General features: G+C 44.4%; 1 protein-coding gene across 2 annotated transcripts in view; it reads right to left on the bottom strand.

Moving 5' to 3' along the window:
- The window catches only part of GATB (glutamyl-tRNA amidotransferase subunit B), a 101,704-nt gene extending 89,955 nt beyond the window's left edge, over positions 1-11,749 (bottom strand). Inside the window, exons 1-2 of one of the 2 annotated variants that reach the window (XM_061383992.1) lie at positions 11,528-11,749; positions 9,076-9,226 (exon numbers count right to left, since the gene is read on the bottom strand). In XM_061383992.1, the coding sequence (XP_061239976.1) occupies positions 9,076-9,226; positions 11,528-11,703 (327 nt within the window). In that variant the 5' untranslated portion in view covers positions 11,704-11,749. The remainder of the gene's footprint in view (positions 1-9,075; positions 9,227-11,527) is intronic. The other variant, XM_061383991.1, reaches the window with a different exon arrangement.
- Between the last annotated feature and the right edge of the window lie 763 nt (positions 11,750-12,512).

The raw sequence follows: 12,512 nt of genomic DNA, 5'->3' as shown, positions 1-12,512 counted from the left end.
GTGTTAGCTAGAGAAGGAGAAATCAGAAGGGAGCTGGGAACGTCCCTCAGTCGTGTCCTACTCTTTGTGATCTCATGGACTGTAGCCTGCCAGGCTCCTCAGTCCATGGGATTCTCCAGGCAAGAATACTGGAGTGGGTTGCCATTTCCTTCTCCAGGGGATCTTCCCAACTCAGGGATCGAATCCGGGTCTCCTGCACTGCAGGCAGATTCTTTACTGTCTGAGCCACCAGGGAAGCCTCCCAAGCTTCCGCAACCCAGCCCCGAAAGTTGCCTCCAGTCATGAGTGGAGGGCTCCCCTTCCCTGAGGTTACAGGGCAAGAGCTGTGTTCTTCAGCTCCAGGGACAGCCCCCGCTTTCTCAGGAACCCGATTCTATCAATAACTCTCTCCCCGATACGTCACTCCTTTAAATCTAAGTTTCAACTGTGTAACAAAATATTACGTGTATGAATAAATTTCCTTATAACTTATAAGGAAAATCAGCAGTTCCTGCCACCCACCCGTACCCCCCGACAGTCCTGAACCGCCTTCAGATCTCTGAGCTGTCGTGTCTGGTATTTATCTTCCTATTTTTAAGTAATAAGCTGTGCCAGGGGACCTTGGGACAAGGCATCACTTTCTGGGCATGGCTCTTGGCCATTTGCCGTGAGACAATCCTGCCTTAACCTGGGAAGAAGACAGATTTGATGAACTGTCCCCATAACCCAATGTGGTTGTTTTTGGAATATGAAGCCACCAGACTTTGGCCCATGCCATTCCCAAGAGATAATTTATGTAAATTACAAGGTGAGATGTTTTGCAACACTTTTATATCTTACTCTGTCCCATGGAATTTACCCATGCTTATTACTTATCCATTTAAGAACAAAATAAGCCACCCCTAAGTGCAAGCCCATGATGACCTGAATGGCATTCAAGTGGAAAGCCAGGTTGGTAGTCAGCAGGCCACCCCACCCGTGGGGAAGCAGGGACACCTCCACGTGCTTGAGCCTGGGCGTGAAGGGTCTAGAACGTGAACGAGCCTTTCCCCGTAACAGGGAGTAAGAGCGGGATTTACAGGTGAGGGAATGGGTGGGGTGAGGTCACTGTTTCAACTTCAGGGGAAAAAAAGAGAAAATTTCACCATCAGAAGGCCGAGAAATCAGCAGAGGTAATATCCGATTATTTTACTTAATATTATCTTGATGCAAAAACCTTGTTGAAAAACTTTTTACCTCATAATCCATCCGTCTCTTGGGAGCTCTAAATCTTTCACTCATTGCCTTATTTAAAAAAATAAAAAGCCAAAAGAAATAACAACAGCCAATTAAACAAAAACAAAAACCAACCAATCAAGTTAGGGCCTGAAAAGGAGAAAGAGGCTGCTCCTAACTGGCTCCAAAATATTCCTAAAGCATAGCCTTAGGTTACGTTACTTTTTTTCTTACTTTATCAATTTAGGACATGACTTCCAATTATGGTAGATAACAATTTAGTTCTTTGACTTGCCAATATCCCAATTACATCACAGGTTTTGTTAAATGAATGGCTGGTGTTTGTTATTATCGTGTAAATACATGTCTGCTGAGCTGCTCAGTACATTCCAATCACATTTCCTTTCTTGAATGTTTTGCTTCTTCTTGGAGTTTGTAGGCTTTTCATTTTATTGCCTATTCTTATTATTTTCTAAGACTCCAGTTTCTCAGACTCACAGACATAGAGAACAGACTTGTAGTTGCCAAGGCGGGGCAAGGTGGAGGAGAAATAGGCTGGCAATTTGGGATTCAGTTCAGTTCAGTTCAGTCGCTCAGTCATGTCCGACTCTTTGCGACCCCATGAACCGCAGCATGCCAAGCCTCCCTGTCCATCACCAACTCCCGGAGTTCACTCAAACTGACGTCCATCGAGTCAGTGATACAGCAGATACAAACTATTACATATAGAATGGATGAACAAGGTCTTCTCAGGTGGCACTTGGTGGTAAAGAACCCACCTGCCAATGCAGGAGACATAAGAGACTCAGGTTTGATCCCTGGGTCAGGAAGATCCCCTGGAGGAGGGCATGGCAATCCACTCCAGTATTCTGGCCTGGAGAATGCCATGGACAGAGGACCCTGGTGACCTACAGTCCATAGGGTTGCAAAGAGTTGGACATGACTGAAGTGACTTAGCACATGCACACACATACACTTTATAGCACAGGGAACTATACTCAAAATCCTACGGTAAACTATAATGGAAAAGAATATGAAAAACAACATGTGTGTGTATGTGTGTGTGTGTGTATATATAGACACACACATAGAACTGAGTCACTTTGCTGTAGAGTAGAAATTAACACAACATTGTAAATCAACTACACTTCAATAAAATCAATGAAAGACTCTGGTTTCCTTGTAAAAATCTCTTATCTACACAGCATTAGATACCTGCTCTTCCCTCCCCCTCCCTTTCTGGAAACCTCTCTGTTCCACAGCCCTCCCCTCCTCTCCTGCTAGGCTCTCTAGGTGTCTAGCACAGCCAGCAACCCAGAACCTCTCCATGTCTCCAGCAGGTTCCTTTTTATTGGAAAGATGATTTGTCAAGAACCTGCCTGTCTGAAAATATAATTATTCTACGGCTACACTTGATTTGTAGTGGTGGACACAGAATTGCAGGTTAGAATGACTTTTTCCCTATGATTTTAAAAGGCATTATTTATTCCATCATCTTCCAGCTCTAAGTGCTGCTTTGAGAAGTCAAACAGGACTGATTCCCAGGCCTTTGTTCTCAGTTCTAGTCTCTTGTCTTTTGGGGTCGTTGTCAGATTTTTAAAAATTGGAGGATAACTGCTTTACAATGTTGTGTTGGTCTCTGCCTTACAACAGCTGAAATCAGTCTTATGTACATATATATCTCCCCTCCCTCCCACCCCACCATGCTAGCTGGTCGCAGGGTGCCAGGCTGGGCTCCCTGTGTCACACAGCAGCTTCCCGTCAGTCATCCGTGTTCACTGGTGTTGCGTTCCCTTAGTTCCTGATGGCAGGCCTGCCCTGGGAGGCTATTTTTATTCCTTGTATTGGGTCACTGGCAGGCCCTTCTGATTTGGAGACTCGTGTCCTGCAGTTCTGAGAGATTCATCTGTGTCATCTGTTTGACAATTTTCTCTTGTCTACTTCCTCTCTTTTGGAACTCCTATTAATCAGAGGTTGGAGGTCCTGGATTGATTTTCTCAATTTCCTATTTTTTCCCCCCTACTGTCCAATTCATTGTATGTGTTATTCTTTCTGAAAGATTTGATTTTATATTCTGACTCTTCTGGACTTTTTTTTTTTCCATCCTAATTTTAAAGCTTCTGTTCTGATTGTTTATTTTAACAAGGTGGTAGCATATTCCTGTTTCAAAGATACAGCTACCTTCTCTTATCTTTCTGAGGATATTTATAAAAGCTTTTAATTTTTAAAGTATTTTTACCCTATGCGTTATCTGTTGCCTCTGATTTCGTTCAGTTTTCCTTTTATTTTGGGCCCTGTCTGCTATGTTGGAGAATTTCTTCAAATGTCTGGTGATCTGGGGCTGTCAATTTCTATTTTAAAGTAAGGCACCAAAATGCTGATTCAAAGGCCTTGCTGGCCGGCGGCCTTCACACTAGGACTCGCAGTGAGGTAGCTGGGGAGGTGTTTTTCACTGTTGTTGTTCAGTCCCTCAGTCACGTCTGCCTCTTTGTGACCTCGTGGCCTGCAGGAGAACCGGCTTCCCTGTCCTTCACCATCTCCCAGACTTGCTCAGACTCATGTCCACCGAGTCAGTGATGGGCTTCTTTTTACTGAGATTCCCCCTAAATGTCAAGTTCTGTCGGGTTCCTGTGGATTGCTGCTTAAGGAGTGGAGGGCGAGAAAGAGGAGAGATGGTCATGCTGGGAAAGGCGCGGGCAGAGTGCAGACAGTCTGACCCCAGTGCCTGGATCTCTCGGGGAGTGTGTCAGCAGCTGAATTTCTCCCCAGACTGCACATCCCTGTGGGGCTAGAGCAGCTGTAAAAGGGCAGGGAGAGGACCTCCGGTCTAACTGCTCTGAATCTAGACGATGAATTAACCCCTCTGTCTTGACCTGCCCCTGGCCCTCCACAATACCTGCGGATCTCACATTGGGACCCTTCCTGGGGCTGCCCAGGGCACACAGCTCCTTCCTGACCAGTGCTCTTTCTGCAGGCTTTCTGTCCCTCTCCTGGCTCACACTTAACTCCCTTCTGCTAAGTCAGGCCCTCCTGCATCCACCTTCTCTCCTGCAATCTGGTCTCCTCTCCCATTCTCTCACAGGTTGACAACATTTGAATTCTTTGACTGTCATTTCTGTGGGGTTTCTTTGGGGCTGGGAGACAGGCAGATTAACATGTTCAACTTGCCACATTCATCAAAAGCCTCTTTAATTGCCCCTTTGTCATTGGCTCCTTCTCATCAGCATCAAAAAGTATTTTGTTGCAGTATTTTGTATTTTATTGCAGTAAAAATATTTAACATGAGATCTACCTTCTTAACATACTTTTAAGGGGATGTTACCTTACTGTTGACTATAATTCATCATCATTAAAACCATCTCAAGTTTCTCCAACATTAAGGAAACTGAGAAGTTTGTTTTTTTTAATTAAACCTTTTATTTTATTTGGGAGCATAGCCAATTAACAATGCTGTGACAGTTTCAGGCGGACAGTGAAGGGACTCGGCCATACATACACACGCATCTGTTCTTCCCCAACCCCGCGCCCACCCAGGCTGCCACGTGACACCGAGCGACGGCACTGCGCTCTGCAGCAGATCTCTGTTGGCTGTCCATTTTAAACATGGCGTGTGCACGTGAACTCCGAACTCCCTAACTATCCCTTTCCCTATCTTTTTAAAAATCACCTCTCCGTATTTATTTATCTGGCCAACTAGATCAAACCCAGGCCCTTGGCAGTGAGAGCTCAACAGTCCTAACCACTGAACTACCGAGGCATTCCACTCCCTTTTTAAAATACAACAGTATCATCAGTGGGAATTTGGTCTCCTTTCTTTTTGCCACACTGCACAGCTCGCGGGATCTTCCTTTCCTGGCCAGAGATCAAACCCAGGTGCTGGCAATAACAGTGCTGAGTCCCCACCACCGCACCACCAGGGAATCCTCTCCTGCATTCTCTTTCCCTCCTGAGCCAAACTTCTTGGAATAGCTGCTCAGCTCTCACCTCTCCCTCAACACCCCTGAGCTTATCTACTGTCACCTTCCTCCTACCCCCATCAATGCACTGGAGCCATTCTTGCAAAGGATACCCCATTAATAGCCAATGGCCCCTGCCCAGGCCTCACCTCACTTGACTCTTAGTAAGTCTGACGCCGTGTGTACTCACTCCTTCTCAGAACGCTCCATCCCTTGGCACTTTTGACCCTGGACCTCTCTGCAGTGGGAGGCACACTGCTTAGCGAGGCTTGTGTGGTACAGACTACACTTTCCACGCCAGCTTCACCTCTTGCCACGCCATATTCAAGTTCTAGGCTACAATGCGTGCATGTGTGCATGCATGCTAAGTCACTTCAGTAGTGTGCAACTCCATGTGACCCCATGGACTGCTAGGATTCTCTGTCTGTAGACTCTCCAGGCAAGGATACTGGAGTAGGTGGCCATGTCCTTCTCCTGGGCTACAACGAATCAGATTTCTTTCAGCTTCTAGATCAAGCCATGTCCTGTTTTTCTTCTGGTCTCTGTACTTCCCATTCACTTTTATCTGGCCAAATTCTGCCAATTCCTTATGTCTGTGTTAAATGTCTCTCCTTGTATTCCCGCTACCAGCAAGTTCACTGAACAGTACTGCAACTGCCTGCTCACTTGTCAAGCTCACGAGGATGAAACTCTCATCTATCCTTTACCTTCTTCAAAGCTTGTGTCACTAGAGCTTCCACGATGGCTAGTGCATGGGAGGCATCCAATAAATGTCAGTTGAGCGAATGAACAAAGACACAATCGCGAGAGGGGAAGCATCAAATACCTACCGAAAGACACTTTCTCGTATTTTCTCTGTAATGGGCCAGAAGCAAATGAATTTGGTCTACAGAAAAAGACTTGACACTCTAACCTAAATTCTTTTGGCTGCCCTTTCTTCCTATCCAGTCAGCGTATCTGACAAATGGTCACCACTTTTGGTACAAAAATCACCAAATGCAGAGTCAGAATATCAGAGCATCAATAAACCAGCTCCACAGGCTTACCAAAGGCCGACTGTCTCAATGTTTCAGTGTCTTTAAAACTTCTCTATAGATACACCACTGGGTTTTGAAGTGCTGTGAGAGTGACAACATCTTATTCTGGTAGTTCTGGTGTCACCTGGGTCACATACTAAAGACAGAAGCATTTCTGAAAAAGAGGCCGATGAGCTCTGTTGAGAGAATCCATTAGGCTGCTCAAACCATGAGTGTGGTAGACTCCAAAAAAGGAAAACAAATCCCAGCTCAAGCAAACTGGATTTCTAGCCTTCAACTGTCATTTAATGACTGTAAGTCAAGCTCTCAACACCTCAATGTCCCAAACACCTTCACTGTCACGCTGATAATGCTTATACCTGGGAAAGTATCTTCTTCTGTAGGGCATGATGAGACATTTTTCAGGGCATGCTGACATTTAGTTACTTTGAATTGTCTCTAACATTTGACCACATTTAGCCTGGAGAATCACATGGACTGAGGAGTCTGGCAGACTACAGTCAAAAGGTCACAAAGAGTTGGACACAACTAAAGAGACTTAGCACACACACAGCCACAACTACAGAAAACCTGCTTAGCTGCAAAGAGATGTTAAAGTTATGACCAACCTAGACAGCATATTGAAAAGCAGAGACATTACTTTGTCAACAAAGGTCTCTAGTCAAGGCTATGGTTTTTCCAGTGGTCATGTATGGATGTGAGAGTTGGACTGTGAAGAAAGCTGAGTGCCGAAGAATTGATGCTTTTGAACTGTGGTGTTGGTGAAGACTCTTGAGAGTCCCTTGGACCGCAAGGAGATCCCCAGTCCATTGTAAAGGAGATGAGTCCTGAGTGTTCATTGGAAGGACTGATGAAGCTGAAACTCCAATACTTTGGCCACCTGATGTGAAGAGCTGACTCATCTGAAAAGACCCTGATGCTGGGAAAGACTGAGGGCAGGAGAAGGGGATGACAGATGATGAGATGGTTGGATGGCATCACCAACACAATGGACATGGGTTTGGGTGAACTCTGGGAGTTGATGATGGACAGGGAGGCCTGGCATGCTACAGTTCATGGGGTCGCAAAGAGTCGGACACGACTGAGCAACTGAACTGATGCTACATTCCTAGCTGGAAAAACCTAGAAAGAACTCTGCAGTTAAGTCTAGTCTCTTGATAATAAACCACCATGTGGGAAAAAAAAATTCTGAGCTCAGAAGGAAGAAAGGAAAGGTGTTGTGATGAATTGTTTGTCTAAATAGATATTTATTTCTACTATATTTGACTCTGTGCCCACAAAGAGAATTCATACATTTATAACTGAAAAATGTAAACTATAACTCTTAACAAACAAAAACAATCTCTCCATAAACAGATGCTCTAAGGCAGAGGAAGGGAGTGAGAAAGGAGGGTAAGACACTCCTGTGCTTGTCTTCTCCCAGAAAGACCCAACAGCAATTCAAAGACAACCCTACACAGGGTTTCAGAGAAGGTGATGGCACCCCACTCCAGTGCTCTTGCCTGGAGAATCCCACGGATGGAGGAGCCTGGTGGGCTGCAGTCCATGGGGTCGCTAAGAGTCGGACACAACTGAGCGACTTCACTTTCACTTTTCACTTTCATGCATTGGAGAAGGAAATGGCAACCCACTCCAGTATTCTTGCCTGGAGAATCCCAGGGATGGCAGAGCCTGGTGGGGTGCCATCTATGGGGTCACAGAGTCGGACACGACTGAAGCGACTTAGCAGCAGCAGCAGCTAGATAGGGTTTATAAGCATAGGGGTCGTCCAGGACCAAGTGCAAGTAAGGAACGACTCCAAGACACACACGCTGCCCCAGTACAACCGAAACCCTGAGTACTGAAGGTACACTGGAGCAGCTGCCCATGACCTTCTCCTCTGGGCCATGACTCTGGGAAAAGTAAACTTCTGCCCCTGCACTCCTGCCAGAGTTCGGTTTAACCAGTTTTCACGTGTATTTAAATGTTAGAGAGCATGGAATTCACTCAGGACAACCACTCCCTCCTCCCATCACCATCAGATACACTTTCCCTGAAAGGCTGGCAGGAAACCCCACATCCAGCTGATAATGCGTGTCCTGGACAGACTATGAGCCAAGTATTAGCCCCAATATTCACACTGTTCCTTCCATCCTTTTCTTCAAAAATTAAACCACCTATATGTAAATACATGTTAAAAATCTTGCTGATGAGTACCCTGGACCCAGTCATTCCTTGGGTTTTAGTGAAAAGGAGCAGACAGATCAGTGATTAACTCAAAGCATCATATGGTTGACTTTTTCTGTGTTACTGAGCCCTTCTTAACTTTCAAAACCACAATCATTATGAACCTTACACTGTAAAATCACGTGACATATGCTGCTTCCATTGGCCAGACTTCTCCTTCCCCAGGTACCTGCCTGACTCTGACCTGGCTTCTCAGCTAGCTGAGACACCACCTCCCCCAGTGACCTTTCCTTAACGAACCACGCCCCTTCCCCAATTTCTCACAACAGTCCTCATACTGAATTAGGTATCCCTCCTCGGGGATCCAAAACTAAACTGTGCTTATGACCTTCACAGGAATAATCACACAGTACTCACACAGGACACATCTCCCCAACTCGCCTTTGAACTTCTCAAAGACAAAGATAGTTGCTCATCCTTCTATTTCAGTTCATAGCACACACATTCTAGTATTCAGCAGACATTCTAAACTGTGTGTGAGATGAGTGCATGAATGTATGAACAAATGGATGACGTTTATGCTTAGAATTCAGAGATGAGTCTTTAGAAAACATTTAGTCCATCCCACTCCATTCAAAGTTTCCTAAACAAGTATTTCCTAAGAGTTATCAGTGAAGGATGAACATTTTGCAAATGAAAACAGCGTTAAATAAAAACCTTACCGGCAAAGTTCCAGGTAGAGATGCATCAAAAAAAGATACCAAAGAATTGGGAGGAGCTGCAAAGCAGACCTGAGATCCAGAAAAGAGTTTGGAGTTGGAGGCAATCTGGGCATGAATTTCCAATCCTACCACAGCTGCCCATTCAGGTTCACTAAGGAGGAGAACATAATGGTTAAGAAGTCATTAGGTTCAATCTATTACCATGAGTGAGTTTCTATGAGCTTAACCTGCAAATGTTACTAATGCTTCCCACTTGTGCTTTTAACTTATTAAAACTGTATATTCTACTTTAAAAAATGTGTTACATTGTATTGGGTGACTAAATTAATAGCAATGCAAAATGAACACCAAGAAGACTGGCAAAGCAAGATTCATTTATAACATGGCATAAGAAGAGCTCACTGTGCAAACCAGCTAACAGAAAGGAAGAATATGGCATCTGAAAACAATTTAGAAATGGTTATCAGGTGGAGACTGCTTGGCTGACTTTAATGAGAAGCACCATTTTCTAAATTAACTGTCCTTTGTCAGTTAATCACTCAGTACATAAAGAAAGCTGATTTTGTGAACATTTTTAGAATTAATGGAAACAGGATTTTACCACTAGAGAAATAATGGTAAATAAATAGTTGTACATCTCATTATTTAAAAAGGAAGGGAAATTATCAGTCATGTTTTGAATTCGTTTTCTAACAATGGTTTGCAAGTAAAGTAACCATAGTGATACAGATAAAATGGATTAGTACTAAATGATAATCTTCGGAATTCTGCACAAAGGAAAACATTAAATCATCACAAATGGCTTTTTTCCCCCTCCCTGGTTCCCCAAATCACTTTAAATTCCAGACATTTAGTGCCAGGTTCCTTTGCATGTTTTAAACTTAATTGCTACCAAACCCAAGAAGCTGCAATAGTGCAGTTTAAATGCTACAATAATCTCTTATCTGGTCACTCCTACTCTGCTGGGTCTGTATGAACATCCATCCCATACACAGGTCTCCCTAGGTTCATCTAAGTGTGCTTATTCCATGGGTTATTATCAACCCCATGTATCCTGGGCAATCTGCAGATGGCCTGGTGTACACATACTCTCTCCATATTCTGTCTATTCCTATCCTGCTCTTCTCTCAAGCAATTTTCTCTATTATCAAAATTTTTATTTACATGCATTTGGTTTTGTTTGAATCATTTCAACACATGAAGTTCTGTATTTATAGTACTGGTGAATTCCTTATTTTTAAGGAATTTTAAAGCTTGCAATCACAAACTATAATTGAGAGGAATTAAACTAAGAAGTCATCAGAAATCTGCATTCACTAAAACCTTATTCAATGTTTTTTTTGCAGTTTCATTACATAAGCGAAAAAACTTTTCATTCACTTTTCACAGTGAAACAATCTAATTTAATGAAAAGAACAGAACCAGTGCTTCTGGACATTTTCCCCTCTGTTAAAAAAGAAAAGCAAAAATAACAGCAACCTAACTATCTCAAAGGAAAAAATGAATATTTGACACATGCCTTATGTTTCTGCACTTAAAAAGAAATCATTTAGGTCTTATATAGTGAAATATAAGCACCCGTTCAGAGGACATTGAGCAAAATAATCAACAGTCTCTACACAACCAGAGGGAAGATCTCATACCGGCTGCATCTTCCTAGGTCTACACACACACACACACACACACACACACACACACACTCACACACACACACACACACGTTCACACACATGTTCACACACACACACACACGTTCACACACACACACACACGTTCAACATGAAAGGCCTCCACAGATAGGTGGTGTTTTCTAACTCTAAGCCACCCATCCAGAACTTGTAGGTAAAGGCTCCTTTTTAGTATTAAAACACTGCTGGCCCAGTTGTGCTAAATACACGTCAGCTAAATAAGATCCCACTTCTACTGATACTGGGCTGACTACTAGTTAAGGTGACTGAACCACTCTTCTGTCTGTGAAACATTTAAAAAAACACTTGCTATTTTACACTCTCAAATTACCCAAATAAGGCTATCTGAAGACAGTGGTTTACATGTGGGATAGGGACTGATAAGACAGCCAGTTTCCTGTCTTTATTTAGGTTTCAGGGCTGCAACATACAGCCCAACACGTTCCCGCCCACCAGAACGTCCAGACTTAAGGCTGGGCTTTAAAGTGAAGTTGCTCAGTCGTGTCCGACTCTTCGCGACCCCATGGACTGCAGCCCACCAGGCTCCTCTATCCCTGGGATTCTCCAGGCAAGTATACTGGAGTGGGTTGCCATTTCCTTCTCCAGGGGATCTTCCCGACCCAGGGATCGAACCCGGGACTCCCGCATTGTAGGCAGACGCTTTACCGTCTGAGCCACCAGGGAAGTCTGTAGTGGCCTTCATCTCCCAAGTCCCGCAGTTCTACCTCAACTTAAGTGGGCAATACTGGTATGAAATAGTATACCCTTTTCTCGGCTTCTGGGCTGTGATGTGGGGCTGCTGAGCCACTGAGCTCTGCCCTCTTTTCCCGTTGGACGTGGACCCAGTCGGAGGCCCTCTTCTGTGACAAGAACCGCAGCCAACCCGGGCGAAAGCAAAACGCCTTCCAGGACAGCACCAGCGCAACATGGGCGCCGCCATTGTCTCTCCAGAGTCCTGGTCAGGTGACACAGCCTCCCTCTGCTGCAAGGCTCTCTGGGAAACGTAGTTCTAAGAAATTAGATAAACTGCTCTAGACTCGGACCGGAAGACTACTTTTACCAGAGAGCAGTGCGACCGGAAGGCTTCGGGAAACAGGCGAAGAGGGGGCGGGAAGCAGAAATAGCCGGGAGAGTGGGAGGGTTTCTGGGTCGGAAGGTGTGACTCCTCCTAGCGGGGAGTTGGAGAGGTTTGTAGCTGTAAGCACGTGTGAGAGAGAGCAGGCCGTGCCAGAGATCGAAAGCTGAGAAACCTGGCTGGGATTTTATATACCAGTTAACCTGTCGGGCTGCAGTAAATGACCTTGACATCTCCGTAAAGACTTTCTGAACCGCCTGACTCAGTTCTTTTTTCTGCTTCCTTTTCCACTTCAGACACCAGTGTATGCATAACTGCAAGAAATAATTATTTGCATGCCAATATGCTCGGCATGGTTCTTAGACACGGGGGATTCAGCAGTGATCAAGGCAGATATAGCCACTATGTTCACGGAACTTACATTCTTGGTAGGCTAGACATACAGAGAAGTTAAAAATAGGATGCTTTCACATAGACCATAAGGACTATATTTCAGCACAGGTTCTTGGGAGATAGACCTAGATTGAAACCTCAGGAACATTTAAAATTTTTCTTTTTGATCTTGGCCAGTGTTTGAAAATACTTTCCTTACATACAACGGAAGCCTTGATAGCAGATACCATCATCCCAGTGGACTTCTTTTTTTTTTTTTTTCCTGCTTCAAAATGCATCCC

Source organism: Bos javanicus, chromosome 17 (genome assembly GCF_032452875.1).
Source record: "Bos javanicus breed banteng chromosome 17, ARS-OSU_banteng_1.0, whole genome shotgun sequence".
NCBI classification, from domain to species: domain Eukaryota; kingdom Metazoa; phylum Chordata; class Mammalia; order Artiodactyla; family Bovidae; genus Bos; species Bos javanicus.
The sequence above is the reverse complement of the archived record's forward strand: the minus strand, read 5'-3'. Positions and strand labels throughout refer to the sequence as shown.